We start from the raw sequence: 19,234 nt of genomic DNA, 5'->3' as shown, positions 1-19,234 counted from the left end.
GTAAAAACTCTTACTAACAGTGCAAAGTAAAGTAAAGCAAGACATAAAGATTCTAATAAAATTGTAGATATTATTGTCAGGTACATGAATAATTAATGTATAATCAAAGACAAGAACAAAGGTATTATTACAGATTTATGTTAATTCAGGTATTCATTAACATTTTAATACCCTGAAAAACAAATAACACAGTATATTCCTTAAAACTGGTATACACTACAGAATTTAGAGACATAAATCTAGAAAACCAAAGGGAATCAAATTGTACAATATTATGTGCCAAACAAAAAAGGGGGTGACAGGGGCTCCTGGGTGGCGCAGTCGGTTAAGCGTCCGACTTCAGCCAGGTCACGATCTTGCGGTCCGTGAGTTCGAGCCCCGCGTCAGGCTCTGGGCTGATGGCTCAGAGCCTGGAACCTGTTTCCAACTCTGTGTCTCCCTCTCTCTCTGCCCCTCCCCCGTTCATGCTCTGTCTCTCTCTGTCCCAAAAATAAATAAAAACGTTGAAGAAAAAAAAAAAAATTTAAAAAAAAAACAAAAAAGGGGGTGACAGTTGGAAATTATAACACTGAAGTAGAAAAAAGGTTAAAATTACAGAAGACAATTAACAACTTTATAGAAAATGGACTAAATAACCAGTTAGTTGCTTTAATATCACACAAAAGTTTATACCATCGTACCTACAGATTTGGGAAGCTACAGAATGAAGAGATATTTTAAATATAAGAAAAAATGGCATACATAATGATTTAAACTGTACTCCTCAGGAATACTAAATAATAAGCTATAATTCAACTGTATTAGGAAAACAAAAGATTTTCCTAAAGGGTCATAAAAATTGAGTATGTTGTTATTCATAGATTGTTTTATTTTTTTATTTTTTTTTTAATTTTTTAATGTTTATTTATTTTTGAGAGAGAGAGACAGAGACAGAGTGCAAGCAGGGGAGGAGCAGAGAGAGAGGGAGACAAAGAATCCGAAGCAGGCTCCAGGCTCCAAACCATGAGCACAGAGCCTGATGCAGGGCTCGAACTCACCAACTGTGAGATCATGACCTGAGCCGAAGTCAGACGCTTAACTGACTGAGCCACCCAGGCGCCCCCATAGATTGTTTTAAGGAGATCATTTAATTTCATGTTTTCTAATCTGATGGATAACATTACCAACGTCTACCTGAGAATAGTAAAGAATTACGACAATAGTATCTCATAAAAGAAAAGTGAAAAAGAAAGAAAGAAAGAAAGAAAGAAAGAAAGAAAGAAAGAAAAGAAAGAAAGAAAATTAGTCCAAATTGAGAAGAGGATGCATAACTATGCATACAAATATTTTTCATTTTAGAATAAGGGTTTCAAGAAACATTTCATTAAGGGCCTTTCAAGTTAAAAAAAATTCATTACTCTTGATTTATCAATATTTATTCTTTACACATCATATGCTTAGAAAATTATGTCAATCTATGCCCTCCTCAAACAAATTGTCACCTTATATTAAGAATATAAGTAATTAAAATGAGTATAATTCTATGAATAACATCTTCCATCATGTACAATAATTTAATTTGGTTAACAACAACAAAAAATAACAGTTCTGCTTTCATATCTCGGTTATATCCTTCTCAAGATTTGCAGAGTAATACATACAAAATATTTTTTACTCTTTCTACTCTGACAATAACTCCTAACAGAAGGGAGGAAGGAGATTATTTCCAAATAAGTGAAAGGGGTAAGTACCACTCTACTATTAAAGCTTCATACTGGGGTGAGGACAAGAGAAGAGAGAGGAGTATTAACAATCCACAACTAGTTCATTGGACAGAAGGGCATATTAAAACCTTGCTTACATTTATGTTTAAAGTACACAATTTAAAAGACACACACCCCAACCCACTTTCCATTGCCATCATGCCCACCACGTAAGATCTGCATGAAGATCCTTACCTGAATAACAGCACTAAACCAGCAAGTATTGCCAACATTCTTTAGTCCAACAGGAGCTTTGTCCTGCCTTTTTCTATCGTAAGGGTTTCGAGAATCCCTCCAAACTTCTGTAGGCGTCCTCTTTAAACAGGCTTTATTTTCTGCTATGCTGGCTTCAAGAACTCTTAAACAATGGAAAGAAAATGATAAAAAAAAAAATGCACTATTAATTTAGTGCTGTAACCTAGGAAATAACATACCACAAACTAAGGATTTTAATTACTTAAGCTAGGGATAACGTATCTGGGGAATTAATATTAAACACTAACTTTACTCAAGTAGAAGTTAGTTTTCTGTAAGCACACAGTAGTGGCAAACATATCAAGAGACACGCAGCCTTTTTTCCTAAGAAAAAGGAAATTTCAAATGCAAAAGACAGTGTTATAAAACAGAAAATATATTATGTTAAATTATGGTTCAACAAATTTGAGGTTTAGTACCAGGAATATAGCACCTATATTAAGTTTTCTAAGAAATCACTCTAGTAAATATTTATAAAATAACATAAAGACTAGTTTTTAATAATAACTGCTTTAAATCATCAAGAAAACATTCCTAAACAAACTGCACTTTTACTCCTCTGACCATTAATTTTCCTTTTCTATTAAAAGGGAAAAAAAAGCTAAGGTAAATTCTAGAGTTCTTTCAGTTCTAGGGTTCTATGACTTATGAGAGCTAAATAAAGAGAATACTTATGTGTTTATTTTTTCACCCAAAAGCTTACCTACATACCTATCAGAATAATAAAAGATTTACCTTTTAAAAATAAGCTTATCTAAATAATATCTTACATACATCTAAACATGGCAAGAATAAGGCTGCTTTGCTTAATCACGTTTTTCTTGCTCGTAAGCAAGTAACAACATGCAGGAAAACCTTAATTCCCAATATAACTAACAAAGCATTTTGCCTGTTCAAAACGTGTCACTACTCTTAATAAGCATAAGTAATATTCAAAGCGTCTTAACCCATTTTGTGTTAATTAAAAAGACTTTATCAAGAGTAAGTTTTTCCAACATTTTGGCTCACTCATGCTACACCATCTTTATTTTAAAGATTTTGCCCTATAAGATTAATGTCAAATTCATATAGCTATATTCCTTAATTATGGGGGAAAAGTAAATTATACTTTTATCTCTAACAGTATTATTTTCAACATGACATTAGATAAAATATAATAGGACTCAACTTATCATCGCTTAAGTTATGCGAATACAGGATAACATCATCACTTAAGTTATATGAATACAGGATAAAGTCTCCGTTTGGGAATCAATGAAACCACATCCTAAAAAATAGCAGGTAACAACATGATAGGTTGAAATGCAAAGATCAAACTCAAAACATTTATAAATGAACACCTCAGGGGTGCCTGCGTGGCTCAGTTGATTAAGTGTCTGACTCTTGATTTAGGCTCAGGTCATAATCTGATGGTTCACGGAATAGACCCCCAAGTCGGATTCTGCGCTGTCAGCGCAGAGCCTGATTGGGATTCTCTCTCTCCCTCTTTCTCTGCCCATCCCCCATTTGCACACAGGTGAACCCTCTCTCAAGATAAATAAAAAAATAAAAAATAAAAATAAAAACAAGCAGTTTGCAATACCTCTGTAACTTTTAAAAGTGATCCAATATTAGCAACAGTACTGTGCCCAAAAACCAGCTCTCACATGCAACCACAGCCCATGGGAAGCTTTTTCTTATCAACTATTTACCAGTAAAAGGTACCAGAATCCTTGGAAATATTTAGTTAGGTGAGTTGAGGCAGAAGAAGGTAAGAATTTGTCTAGAATAGCCCATTGTTATGAAGTTTTCAAGAACGTAAGGGGGAAATAAAAAGTAAAAAAGCCAACTTGAAAGACTCCCTACTGTTCAAGTTGTACAGTTCAATATAATATAATAATAATATATTAGAACTGATTTTGTACAAGGCAATTAGTTAACGTAAGTATACAATAGGGAACTATAATGCAAAAGACTGCTGTATATAAGGTATATTTAATTTTTTATTGACTTTTACAAATGAGAGTGCTTTCCTTTGACAATTTTGTTCTTTTTGTAACGCATATGCATATTTAGGAGTATAAATAAAGGAAACTTATTTCAGCCTTGGTAATTAGAGATGAATGAACTAAAACCAGGAATGAGTTCTGGGGAAAGCTGCAAATACCACAAACAGGAAAGAAGAAGCCTCAACTCAGTCATATGTAGATCTCTTCATTCATTATAACAAAAAAATATGGGTTTCAAAGAACTAGGTTTATTGTAACATTCCTTAACCACACCACATGGTAGAGCTATCGTACTAAAAGATGGTGGATGGAAGAATGCCATGACTCTGTGACCTTGATTTACGGTTTATAACACATTCAGTTTTGTATCACCAGGGACTTACAACACACTTCACTAAGTTTCCCACCTCTTCCTGACTCCTAAAAAGCTATTAATACATTTATCACACTGCACCAAAAATATTTATTACTCAGCCAGTCTCTCACATCAGCATCTGGAGGGTAAAAACACAGATTTGTTTCATTCCTAGAGCACATATGAGAAATACTGAGGGCTAAACAAATGTTTACAGTGAAAGGATTAAGATATTAGATGTGGCTGCTGCTTCTCTATTTTTCTGGCAAAAGCCCAATCTCTAACCCAAATATTACTCTATTCCCAAGACCCCATCCCTTTTTATAGTCTAGTATTGGCAAAATGAATATAAACTTTCTACAAAGCCAGGTCCTACATAAATAAGAGTTCCTTCCCTGACCTCACCAAAGTAAAGCCACTGATACTATCCATGCTCTGAAGTATAAAGTATGCAATAGCTACAAATCCAGATATTAAGTCTGCCAGTAGAGAGAAAAAACAAAAAACAAAAACAAAGAAAAAAAAAAAAAAACAACAGTGCAAATTTCAGAGAGCTTAGAAATAGCTTATAGCAAAATACAGCATGCTGAGAGATGCAACCCCAAAAGCCACAAATCAAAAACCAATTCCCACTACCCATCACCTGCTTTCTTATCTTCCCAACACTGGTCATGACCATGCAGCAATACACAAAGATGATAAAATGTTTTGCTCTTTTCCTTCTACACTCTACATGGAATATTTAAAGCACTTACTTATGATACATGTTCACCTTCCCATTAAATTTCTATTGTACTGATTTTGATTTTTGAGTTTTTGCTAGTTTTATTATGTTTGTAGTGTTAATTATATTTAAATTATTTAAATTGCATCATAGCAGTAATGTTGAAAACATCCCACTTTAGATCATCTGAGTACATTTAGGGAAACATCATACTCACTGAAAAACATACATATCATTTAGGCTGTATAGACCAACAAAAAAGAAAATGAAAAGGAAAGAGGGAAGGGAGAGAGAAGGGAAGGGGAAGGGAAGGGGAAGGGAGGAGACAGAGGACTGAAGGAGGAAAGAAAGAAGGGAGGGAGGGGGAGGAAAGAAGGAAGGGAGGAATAATTTTGTAATTTTCCTTTTTGAAAAAAATGGTATTATGACTAGGATCATACTATATCCATAAATCAGTTTAAGGAAAAATGACCATTTTTACAACATTCAGTCCTCCAATTTGTGAAATACAATATGTTTCCAATTATTTACATATTCATTACTGTGTCTCAATGATATTTGCTAATTTTCTTGGAAGTTCTTGCACATTCATTAAATTTATTCTTGTCTTTGACAGTCTTATGTTATAAATGGTAGCTTTTTAAAATTTCTCCCTATCATTCTTTTTGTACATAGAAATTCTTTTTGAGCTATGTTGATTATCAATCAACATAGCTCAAAGCATGCTTTTCTTGGAAAGAGCACTTTGTAGAGGGATAATTTGCATATAAGATACACAAATCTTCAATGTACAGCTCAGGGAAACTTTTTACATATCTATACACCTATTTAACTACCACCCAGATAAAAAGACAGAAAATATCCATCGTTCTAGTAAATTCTCTCATACCCTTTTTATAGCCAAGAGTGATTCCCAGGAAATCACCATTCTGACTTCTGTCACTGTAAATTAGTTTTGCCTGTCCTTAAACATCACAGAAATGAAATCATACAGCAGTCACTCTTTTGTGTCAAGTTTTAATTGTTTGCAGTTTTTAGTTATTATCAATAAAACTAATGGACTCCTTTCTCAAGGGTCTATACCTAGGAATGGAAACACTAAGTACTAGTATAGTATATGTTGAAATTCATTATAAGTACCCAGTTTTCCAGATTTTCCAAAGTGGTAATTCCGTTATACACCCCTACCAACAATATGTGCCAGTTCCAGGTACTCCACGTGCTTACCAATATTTGGTATAGTCCTGCTGTTTCATCTTAGCCACTGTGATGGAGGAAAAGTGGGGCCTGTTCTCTAAGGGGATGACTTGGCAAGTGTGCACTAACCAGACGGCCGCCACTGCTGCAATCTATCATTACAGCCAACAAGGCAACATGTCAATAATCGTATGTTGAATACAAATTAAGAGACTCTATGTTTCCGACACAGAGGCTACCACTGCCTGCCTGTCAGACATGTGACTGCTTCCAAAAGTTGATTTGTTTCTCCTGTGGTGAGGTAGGACACACTGTATGGGGGATGCCTGCCTGCCAATTCTGGAAGACTGACTACAAAGAACCTTTGGCCACTCAGCTCTCCCCACTTACTGGCCTCTGCCCTTCTTGGGACTAGCAGTGGTACCTCACTATTGACACTGTTTCAAGTTACAGTGTTGCTGTTCCCATCTAATCAGTCAATTCTGGCCACAGTCCTGCATTCCTTGAAACTAATCTGTTTCATATTTTCAATTTTTCCAGACCACTTGTACTCTGACAATGTCAGAAATGACTCAAAAAATGAATAGTAATTAAATAGTAATTAAAGCATTCCATGGGTCTTCTATGATCCACAGGTATATGGTATCGTTGAGCCTTACTATTATTTTCACAAAACTAAAAAGATTTATAATTGACTGCCTCACCTACACATCTTCTTAATGCAGTTTCCTCTCACAACAGCTTCCTAAATAAAAAGGGTAGGAGTTAAGAGATCTATTTTAGGGGTGCCTGGGTGGCTCAGTTGGTTAAGTGACTGACTTTGGCTCAGGTCATGATCTCACTGTTGCATGAGTTTCAGCCCCATGTTGGGCTCTGTGCTGACAGCTCAGAGCCTGGAACCTGCTTCAGTTCTTTGTCTCCTCCTCTCTCTGCCCCTCTCCTGCTTGCATTCTGTGTGTCTCTCTCTCAAAGACAAACATTAAAAACATTTTTTTAATAAAAAAAAAGAGAACTATTTTAAAAATTCAGAATCCTGGGTGCCTGGGTGACTCGGTCGGTTGAGTGTCCGACTTCGGCTCAGGTCATGATCTCATGGTTCGTGGGTTCAACCCCAGCATCGGGCTCTGGGCTGACAGCTTGGAGCCTGGAGCCTGCTTTGGATTCTGTGTCTCCCTCTCTCTCTGCCCCTCCCCCACTCATGCTCTGTCTCTCTCTGCCTCTCAAAAATAAAGAAACGTAATAAAAATTCAGAATCCCACCCTAACTGCTCCTGGACATGATGCTTTTTTCTTTCCCCAAGGGCAACGGCAGGCCACTCTGGTTGGTAAACCCCCTACCCCAGGTGGCTTCCAAACTTAACTCCAGCTCAGACCCCTGGACTTCCTTGTTGGACTGAATGGTCTTGGAGTGTAAAAATAGTCAATAGTCAGTTGAACACACTGCTCACTCAGTTTCTCTACAGTGGCCCATGGAGGCCTATGTGGGAGCCACAATGAGCCCCTGTAAATTTTGTAAAAATTTCTTTTTCCTCTTGCACTTACCCTTCTAGATGAAAGGTCAGGTTCAAGTAGAAAATTACTGCAAAAAGAGGTAAAATTACAACTACTGGAATGGGACATACTGATTTTGTAGCAGTGGAGGCAGTATAACCACCCCACATTCAGTCTTCCAGAACTGCCCTTGGAGCCTGAATCACAAGGAAAAGTGCCCTGGTGAGACTACCCCTCACTGTTTCACTGAGCAAAGAATCCTGGCAGTTCTTTTCATTCACTGAAAATCATTTCATGATTTTCATGTGTCTTATTACTGTGTCAACTGTGTCATTTGTCACCTTCACTGTCACTATTTTTAGGATAATTCCTTTTTTCTCTGTGAATATTTTAAAGATTTTCTCAGTCCTAAATGTTCTGGAGTATCATTATTGTGACTCTGGTGTGGGTTTCTTTTAATTTTCCCAACTAGGATTTGTTGGGCTTTGCGAAATTATAGGTTATTTTTTCCACTTCTGAAAAATTATAAATTATTATCTCTTTAAATATGGCCTTTGAGCCACTCTCTCCTCTCCTTCTGTAACACCAACTAAAGTATGTTAGACCTACTCACTTTATTTTGCATGTCTTTTAACCTATCTCCGTATTTTTCATCTTTTTTTTTTAGCTATCTGTTACAAATTGGAGAATTTCTTCTCCTATTCACCCTCCAGACTAATGTTCTTTAGCTACTTCTTTTTTGTTTTTTTGTTTTTTTTTTTATTTTGTTTTAGAGAGAGAGCCAGCACGCATGCATGTGCAAGCAGGGAGAGGGGCAGAGAGAATTCCAAGCAGGCTCCATGCTTGGTGTAAAGCCCGATGCAGACTTCAATTCTGTGACCCTGGGATAGTGACTCCCATGCCTCCTCCCCTGTTCTTTAGCTATTTCTAACCTATTAAACCTATATTCTGTTTTCTTTTCTGGTCTTACTTTGGTAATTCTAATTTTCATTTCCAGAAGATATTTTCCATTCTTTTTCAAATATACTACGTCATATTTTCAAGGATTTCTTATATCCTGTAAAAGCTAAAGCATAACTCTATCAATCACAATATCTAAATACATGTGTACTGCCTATTGCTCTTGTTGATTCTCACAGTAATTTTTTTTTTTTCCAAGTGTGTGTGGTAATTTTCAGGGTGGGTGCTTACAGAGCTTCAAAAGCTACCGAAGGGGTTCTCTGAGGCCAAGGATAAAGACACCCTCCTAGAGAGACAATATACTTTTGATTCTGGCAGGACCTATAAACAACACAAAAACAACACCATTCAAAACTAAATTCCCCAGGGTGCCTGGGTGGCTCAGTTGGCTGAGCATCCAACTTTTTCTTTTTTTTTTTTAATTTTTTTAACGTTTATTTATTTTTGAGAGAGAGACAGAGAGAGAAAGAGAGTGAGCAGGGAGGGAGGGAGGGAGGGAGGGAGGGAGGGAGAGAGAGAGAGAGAGAGAGAGAGAGAGAGAATCCGAAGCAGGCTCCAGGCTTTGGGCTGTCAGCACACAGCCCAATGCAGGGCTTGAACCCATGAACCATGAGATCATGACCTGAGCCAAAGTCAGACACTTAACCAATTGAGCCACCCAGATGCCCCGAGCACCCAACTCTTGATTTCAGCCCATGATCCCAGGGTCATGATCCTTGGGCTCTATGCTGAGCATGGAGCCTGCCTAAGATTCCCTCCCTCCCTCCTTCTCTCTCTCTCCCTCCCCAACTCCCCTGCTCAAGCTCACTCTAAAAAAAAAAAAAAAAAACAACTAAATTCCCCAAGGGACATTTAAATATGACCAACCTACCAATCAGTAGTACTGTCTCGGGGTTTTGTTTGTGGGTTTGTTTTTCTAAGTGTGGCAAGCTTAGTAGCATACTCCCTAGAATTTGCTTTCTCTCTTTCTCTTTTGCTTACAGTGCAGAGCCTGCTTGGGATCCTGTGTCTGTCTGTCTCTCTCTCTCAAAAATAAATAAATGTAAAAAAAAAAACAAAACTTTTTTTTTTAATGTTCAACTTAAGAAATTTACCATGAAATTTGTGAGTGCCTACACAGAGGACTGTGAGATATAAAAAGATATGCTGTAACTCATATAATTATAATGTAGTATTCCAAATGTATGAACTCATATTAAAGTACGTCTGCTGAAATATAATCATAGTCAAATGATTCTAGGACTCTGTTGGGTAAAACTTTGCTATCTAAACATAAGTAAGGAGCAAATAGTTAAATTTATTTTGATGCATGATATTTAAACTGTTTCTTAAAAATCATTTTCTCTTTTGAATTTAGAATCCTAAACCTTCATAAAACCCATAGGAACAAATATAAATATCTCTTTGCCATATATTTAGCTACAATTCTCTTATTCCCTTTTGATTTTTTTTTTTTTTTTTAGTGTTTATTTTTGAAAGAAAGAGAGGGAGACAGAGTACGAGTGGGGGAAGGGCAGAGAGACAGGGAGACACAGAATCTGAAGCAGGCTCCAGACTCTGAGCTGTCAGCACAGAGCCAGATGCGGGGTCCAAACCTATGAACCATGAGATCAAAACCTGAGTCAAAGTCGGAGGCTTAACCGACTGAGTCACCCAGGTGCCCCTGTCTGACACAGTATGATTTACATATGTGCTTATTAACTGCACATTTTACACTTGACATATTTTTGTTAGCTGTAAATTATAAAATCTACACATACCACAAAAGACTTACATTTTGCAACTAAATTAATATGATTTTTTACTTCTACAGAATATAATTTTATGTAAAATTTCATGGCATATTACACCACACCAAATGTCGGTAATGTTATGTACAATAAAAATATTTATAAAGTATTCACTATTTTAAGACTACATTAGAATTTAAAATACCAAGAATAAAAAAGAACATTAGCTTAAGAGATACAGGTTCCCATTTGGACAAAAGTGAGTATCTAGAGCAATACATAACATATACATTAAGTAACAGATTAGGAATAAGTTTTAATCCTTAACTTTCAAGTTACTTTTATTTATTAACTAACTGGTACGTGCTGTTTCAATTAGAAAACACATGATATAAAAACTAGTGACACTATTTGGTATATAAGCTTCCAGACTTTTTTCTGTTGTATACTCGTGTAAATTCGCTTCAACAATATACGTATACTTTTAAAAACAAGATTTGCATTATAATATATATTCTATCTTACAATCTTTTACACATAAAAGATCATTGCCCTTAAATATGAAATCCAACTCACCTATTTCATGTTTAAAATATTTCTCCTCAAAGTTTAAGTCCTGCCAAGTTTTATAATTATTCAAGATAATTATTTCATTCTGATCCTTTTTTTGAGGCAAAAATTAATTTTACAATTTCTCTAAATCCTTCACACACACAAAAAAAAAGCCTAATTAAAATGTCTAAAGATAATGTATGAATTTTTGGTTTTTCATTTAAAATTACTGGCATTAACTGAAATTAGCCCCAACTGAAAAAGACAATAAATCTTAATTTAAGTCTTTCCATCTTAATGTCTTACAAAGTAACATTTAAAGACATTAAGAAGTATTACTAAGAAAAATTATGTGCCTTTGCTAAATATAGCATTTTGAGGCATCTCCTACCATACAGTAATCTCAGATTACCTAGAAAGAAATGCATTATTGATATTGTGCCAAGGGAAATTATCTGAGAAAGCTGGTACATTCTGCTACCAAACAACTGCGTTAGAGGGTAAAGAACACTGGCATCGTCAGATTTACCTTAGTTGTGTGCCTTTGGAAAATCATTTAACCTCCTAAAAGGACAATTTCCTCTTCAATAAAAGAGTTACCATTACCTCCACAAAGTTGTTTAGAAGATGATAAAGATTTTTTTAAGTCAACATTGTTTCATGAAAAAATCAAATTTATTTTTATTTGATCCACTGATGAATCAAAATGTTTCAAACTAAAAAAAGTTTTCATTATTAAATCAAAAGATTCATTCTATCACACATCTTGGAATCTTGCCTATTTCTTTAAAAGAAAAACAAACAAACAAACCTATAAACATACTATCATATTATAGATCAGAAAATGGAGAATTAAGGCCCATGGGCTATATCCAGTCGGCAGCCTATTTTTAAAATCAAGATTTATTGGACCATAGTCACACTTATTAAATTATATATTATTTATGCCTGCTTTGGCACTATAATACTAGAGTTGAGTAATTGTGACAGAAACCATATGGCCAATAAAGCCTAAAACATTTGCTATTGGCCCTTTACAGAAAAAGGTTGCTAACCCCTGCTATAAATGACTACAAACTGAATTGGACAATATATCCAAAAGAGATTAGGGTAAGAAAACAATCAAAACAATATGAAAACATACATCTAAATTTTAACGCCTCATAATGCCACTCCAAAATCCTAAAAATCTAAGCTCCAAATACAATCGAACTAGAATATGAAAATTTTGGTTACAGAAAATATAACAACAGTACTGAAGTTTATTAATGATTTATTTAAAATAACAAAGTATATCTTTGTGCCTCTTGAAATTAATTAAAGCCAATTATTATTTCTATTATAAATAGTACTTATATCTACTTTATACAAATTATGTTTTTACCTGCTAATGGCTTGCTCCTCATCAGTTATTCCAGTCTCCCTGAATGCCCTGTTTGATTCCGCCAAACTCAAGGCAATTGCTCTCTGAAGATCATCTTTATCATCTCCAGTGAGATCAATCACATCTGAAAAGCAAAACTATCTTTCTCAAAATTAAAAGTCAAACAAAATGAAGGTAATTCTTATCATGGGGATTTTATACCCAATATATCCTTTCAAACCAAAGTCAGCACCAACTTAATTCTCCATAAGAGCCTCTCTGAAGAGAATGCAAACACATTTTAAATTGGTTATGTTTTAAAACTCAATGTTCTTCCCTAGAAAATATACCTAAAGCAATAAGAGCATAAATAATTTTCATTGCAGAGGAATCTCAGTATTTACCAGGAAGCCTCTGATTAAAAGCTAATAAGCAGAAGAATGCTAAAAAAAAAATTGGTTCTTTCCCAACAAAAACTGAAATCAACATAAAGTTGTATTTATGCTTTCTGAAGTTAACTCAATCATATACTCATTACAATTCATACATACTACCACCTACACATTATCTATCAAAGTATGATAATAAAGGAGATCTCAAAAATTATGTTTCAGAAACTAACTGACCATAAATATATGTTTATATATACATTTTTTTAAAGACTGGAAGAATGTACTAAACTGTTAACAGTAATTAATTTTGAGGGTTATGGGATTAGAAGTATCAGGGCCTTTCACTTTCTATTTTAAACACTTTGCTACCATCCGAATTAATGAATGAACATGCAGTCCTTTTCATTTAAAAAAAAATTTTCATTTCACAAAAAGCAAGAAATATACAAATAAATGATACTATTTTCTTTTGCAAGAAAGAAAATAGTCTTGATGCTGTAAGTATTCTTCTTCCAAAGAATAATGGCTACAGCTATTACTACCTTCAGAAAAAACACTTTTTAATCCGATTTTCTATATTGGTCAGTTTCCTTCACTCAAAAGATGGCAATAATACCTCCATTATCATAAGAACCATAATGCATTGCTAAGTAGGGGACTGCACAACAATACAGTAAGAAAGAGAAAAAGCTATAGCTGTTTTACCTTATCTTTGTGAGGTTGGGCTTATGGTTACAGGTATTTTGAATGTTTTATATTGAGACACATTAAAAATTAATTTGTTTCTTTGTAACTCTTAGAAAAGAATTTTGCAAGAGTGGAAACACGAAAAGGGGTTGGGAATGGGAAAATAAGGTGCCTGTATTTTACCAATTGACTATAGGGTTATATATAGTTACTCAAAAAGAATATGCCATACTTACTGAGAAAGAAATAATGTATATTGATAGTTTCAAAAGTCTACTTCTATTGTTATCGACACTTTTTTTCTCTAAACAACAGCTTACAAGAATATTAGAAATATTTGTTGGCTATGGAAGGTGTTTTTTAAACGTCGTTAAGAGAGTACAATGAAACCTCATGAAAATGTAATAAGTAGAGTACAAAAAAATTCAGTCAGGTAAAATGTAGAACAGAATATAGCAAGGTAACTGAAATGATGGAGCATGCCTACATATACCAGCAAGCGAAAGTTTCCTAAGTCTTGCTTACAAGACCCAAGTCCATCTAGACAACAGTTGCAGACGGATGTCACCCTGGGTGTAGCTATCCAGTCCAGCTTAAAAATTGTTGAAGAAGCTAGGACTAGAGAGGCACGAATGGGCCCCAAAAAATGAGAACTACCGTGGTTATTAAATGACTGGAACGCAAGTGAGTAAAGAAAGAACAATGGAAGTAAAAAAAAACAAAAAAACAAAAAAATTGAAAATCACAAAGCAGCAGAAAAACCGGTATGGGAGATATGATTACTTAGCCCTCAGACTCCAGTCTCTCATCCTCCTACTGTGCTTTCTTCAGCTACAAAAGCTAGGAAGATTAAACAAATCTATTTTCCCAATTCACTTGTAGCTATGGTTCTGAATAGAATTTAGGTTGCATCAGTCAGATGCACTAACAAGAGACTGAGAAGGAAGGAGCGAGGGGAAAGCCATTATCCTGCTGCTTTTGGCTATTTTCTCCAGCATGACTGAACAGATACGTGTTGTTCCACATAGCATTCCAGTGTCCAATTTCCAGATTCAGGATGTCAAGAGATAGAGAAGTGGCAACTAGACTGCATTCCAATGTTCAGGCACAGCTCAGTGGCAGTTACCTAACCCTGCCTGCTTGTTCTCTGGGCTGCAGCTGCAGAAGTAAGTTCTTGAACTCAGTAGTCCCAGAGGCGGCCTCCTGATTCACTATCTTCCTGATTGTGGCAGAGGGAGCTGCTTCCCTGGGTGGCCAGTCCTGCAAGAACCTGGGAATCATTTCCTAAGGCTGAGCTGGAGATCCCACCTCTAGTATTTCCAGTGTTTTGTTTTGTTTTGTTTTGTTTTGTAAGAACCTAATCCCCTGTATTAAATTTCTTCTTTAAAACTATCTGGAGTATTTACTGTTTCATGTCTGACAAGTAAAGCAAACTGGCTAGAACAAAAACTCATTTAGAAATAGTAAAAACTTATAATTAGAGTTTTTTATAATTGAACTGTAACCCAAGAAACACAAAAGTAAAAAACAAGTCAAGATGTTTTAAACCTATTTCAAAGATAACTGCAGTTGTGAGAAACGAAGTATACCATCATAAGAATAAAGAATGGTGGACAGGTTTTAAATTTATGTCTTCTAACTATTAAATCTTTCCTCCATAGTAGCAAATCTCCAAGAGTGGTCAATAAAGCCTTCAGGATTCCCCCATGACCCTAAGAGAAAAGGGTCCCATAGGTAAAAATCATTCTCCTAAAAATACCAACATGTTATCTGCCTTTTCTCCTGTGGTCATATTTGCACTGATGATGCAAAACAATGATGGATAAAATGGCTGCATCTGCAGAAATTGAGGCAGTAGCACCAAGTTCTTTGAGCAATTCACTGTCACAACTAAGCATACTCACTATTCAAAAAAAAAAAAAAAGCCTGTTTCTCTTAGATCCTTGATATAAAGAAAAATATTTTACTAAATCTCAAACACTGATTTACATATTCTTTTAACCCTATGTGACAAAATACAAAGTATGCATAGTACTTCTGCTGCTTCCAAAGTAAGCTTTTGCTCCAGAAAAAACACTAGTGTGGGGCGCCTGGGTGGCTCAGTTGATTAGGCATCCGATCTGTGATTTCAGCTCAGGTCATGATCTCATGGTTCCGTTTGTGAGTCTGAGCCCCTCATCAGCTCTGCGCTCACAGCACAGAGCCTATTTGGGATTCTCTCTCTCCCTCTCTCTCTCTGCTCCTCCCCCGCTTGCGCATGTGCAAAACATGTTAGTACAATGCTTGAGTTGCAAGCCAGCTGAACTGGCAGATATTTTTTTCACAGAGCACTATTTTTACTTGAAAAAAAAACAACTAACAAACTACAATTACTCAAACTTCAAAATTTGGCAGATATTCTCTCTAGAATAAACAAAGTGATCCTGTCACCTGAGGGAGAACAAATGAGAATATGTGCTGCCAATGATTAATGTGGAATTTTCAAGCAAAAATGGTACCTTTGAAAACTTGTTTCTATCACTATGCACATATCTTCCCAACACTTAAAGTCTTTTCTGGTGAAATCAAGTGATACTAACAATTTTTATTTGTTTCATAAAGCAGACATTCTTCCAACGTTTGGAAGGAAATCTTTTCTGTGGTGTTATAAAATCATGCATCGGTAAACAATCCATTCAAAGAGCAAGGTGAGTGACAAAGATGCTAGGAGCATCTTTAGTTTCTATATTTGGTCTTTGACCCATTTCCTGACACAGAGTTCCTAAATCACTTGGAATTTTCTGGGTGACAGGAACATCTTTTGTTCTAATGAGATGACTCCTGGGGGACTCCTGTATAGCTCAGGATGAACTGATGCTCACCAGCTCCTGTATGGCTTCAGGATGAATGCTGGTCACCAGAAAAACCAAGCCATGATGAGAAGCTTGGAACTTTGAGAGGAACTTTTTTCCCTGGGGAGGAAAGAAGGGCTAGAGATTAAGTTAGTAATCAACCATGCCTACCTGATGAAACCTCCATAAAAATCCTTAAAGTACAGGGTTCAGAGTGCTTCCGAACTGGTGAACATATTCACCTGCTGGGACAGTGGCACACCCCAACTCCATGAGACAGGAGCTCCAGCTCTTGGATCCCTTCCAGATCCTACTCTATATACCTCTTCATCTGGCTTGTTCATCTGTATCGTTTCTCATATCCTTTCTTATACAATAAACCAGTCCATGTAGTGTTTCCCTGAGTTCTGTGAGCCATTATTGCAAATTATCAAAATCAAGGAGGAGATTATGAGAACCCCCAATTAGTAGCCAAGTCAGACAGAAGTGTGGACTATGTAGAATATAGAACTTGTGACTGGCATGTAAAGTGGGGACAGTCTTGTGGGACTGAGAGCTCTTAACTTATGGAACCCGATGCTAACTCCAGGTAGACAGTTTTGGAATTGAATTGAATTGTAGGATACCCAGTTGGTGTTGGAGAATCTGTCAGAGGTGGGAAAAATGCACACATCTGGTGTCAGAGTGTAAGGAGAGGAATAAACAAGCAACAGTAGTCTTCAATGCTAAAAAGATAGGTTGATCAGAGACTATTATTGGTCCTTAGCTGAAAAGCTGGGGCTTTTTCCTTTAAGCAATGGAGGAGGTTTATTCATTATTTGTAGTTTTACTACAATTACAATAATTTTCTCCATGATGTTCCCATTACTCCATAACGCTTATTCCCATAGGATATTTTAGAACAATAGGGCAATCCTCAAAGACTATTACAACCTACTCTTACACCAAATACACATGATTTTAAGACTAGATATTAGCAAATTAAATGTTATTTCAATAAAATGCTTAAACATGAGTTTCTTTTTCTGGAGTTAGAACAATTTCTCCTAAAACAAGAAACATGTAATGAACTATTAATTTCACAAGGAAGCCTAGCACCCTATGAGTTTCTTATATGCTTATACTCAAAATGGAACAGAGAATAAGCATAGCTATAAACAAGTTCTAAATGAAACAATTTATAATTTCAATTATAAAAATTTAGCCTTTGTAAAAATCCAAGCAAATATCGGAGTATTACGAATATTTTTATAACTGTGCCAAGGGAGGATCTCAGTAAAACACCAAAATGTTTCAACCAACCCGCCCTCTAGTACTAGTGTGAACACAGCTCAGGGCACAAATGTGTTACTGTTAGCTGAGTAACACTATAGAAAATCACAGGTTACAAAAGCCTATAAACATTAACCTCTAACATTTTCAAGTCTGCCCAAATTAAAACATTTTTTCTATACAGTCAGAAATATATATACCGAAACCTAACACTTACCCTAATAAATCTTTCACTCTCCAAAGAATTACCATTTGAGTAAAACTTAAGTACCAACTCCAAAACATTTCTCTGTTTATTCCAAAATACAGGCAGTCATCAACATAACAATGAATTAGACTTTCAAATATATGCATTATTTATAACTCATAATTCATTTTCCCGTGAAAATAGTATACTAAATGACATGAGGCTTCCAAGTTAGTTTACAAAAGCCAATTTAGCCCATAATATAGTTGAATTACAATACATGTACAGATTTTGAATTTAGGAGGAAAAAAGCTCTTCCATTGTTTTCTTTACCTACATAAGGTTAAACCTAAGGGAAATCCTTCACCACTAGCAAAGATTTCTAGGCAAGGGAGTGATGAGTGCAAAGAACTGTTTGGGGAGATTACAAAGAGCTTGTAAAAATAAAAACAAAAATCACTAGGCCACCAGAAGGATGGGGATGCCTTAGGAGAGATAGGCAAGTATGATCAAAGGGATGGTCAGCAGACTGGAAGTAAGGACACTACCATTCTCACCATCATTCACTCTGCTTCACCATGGATCCTCACCATTCATCTCCTGAGCCCAATATACTCCTACCTAGCCTGGGATGTACCTGCCTCAGACATTCACAAGGTTTACTCCCTAACTTCACTCAGGTGTCTTCGTAAATGAGAACTCATCCAGCAGATCTTCCCCAACTGACCCCTTGTTTGGCACAACTCATGCCTGACCTACAACCACATCCTTGTCACCCTCCATCCCTTCACCCTGCTCTACTGTTTTTCATGAATTTACTACTGCCTGACATTATTTATTTATTGTTTACTGTCTTTCCCCTATGTAACCTGAGACTCTGTTTTCTAAAGGCCTAAAAAAGTACCTGACACAGATGAGGGAATCAATAAATATTTATTAAACAAACAAAAGCTAAATCTTGACTATGGAATAGAGACAAAACTGAGTGAGTCATCTTCACAGTGACACTAATTAGAAGACTTAAGAACATATGCTTCATCCACCTAAAATTTTTTCTAGTAAGTTCTAGGACCAACAGCATAATCAAGTATCATGTTAGAACAGTACTTAAAAGCAAGAAGACATACACAGTGTAACACAGCTCAAGGGGACAAATGTTTCCCACTGCATTCTCCCATTCTCCTCTGCTCTCACTCAGCTCCAAAGATGTTCCTACTTTTCCAATCTTCTCACTGCTGAATTCAGACTCTCTCAAACAGGGAGGTCCAATAGAAATTTCTGTGATGATGGAAATGTACTATTAATCTGTACTGTCCAATATGGTAGCCACTAGGCACATGTGACTACTACTGAGCATTGAAAATGTGTCTAGTCCAACAGAGGAACTAAATTTTAGTATTATTTAATTTTAATTTATATTTTAAATTTAAGTTCCCACATGTGACTACAGGCAACTTTATTGAATAGCTCAGCTCAAAATGGTCTTGTTCTATTTTTAATAATAGCTGC

General features: G+C 35.8%; 1 protein-coding gene across 4 annotated transcripts in view; it reads right to left on the bottom strand.

Annotated features, from left to right (window-relative positions):
* The window catches only part of USP25 (ubiquitin specific peptidase 25), a 152,758-nt gene that overhangs the window by 97,232 nt on the left and 36,292 nt on the right, over positions 1-19,234 (bottom strand). For all 4 annotated transcript variants that reach the window (XM_047875088.1, XM_047875092.1, XM_047875090.1 and 1 more), the window contains 2 exons: positions 12,378-12,501; positions 1,938-2,100 (listed from right to left, as the gene is read on the bottom strand). In XM_047875088.1, coding sequence (XP_047731044.1) covers positions 1,938-2,100; positions 12,378-12,501 — 287 coding nt within the window. The remainder of the gene's footprint in view (positions 1-1,937; positions 2,101-12,377; positions 12,502-19,234) is intronic.

Source organism: Prionailurus viverrinus, chromosome C2, assembly GCF_022837055.1.
Source record: "Prionailurus viverrinus isolate Anna chromosome C2, UM_Priviv_1.0, whole genome shotgun sequence".
NCBI lineage: Eukaryota > Metazoa > Chordata > Mammalia > Carnivora > Felidae > Prionailurus > Prionailurus viverrinus.
The sequence above is the reverse complement of the archived record's forward strand: the minus strand, read 5'-3'. Positions and strand labels throughout refer to the sequence as shown.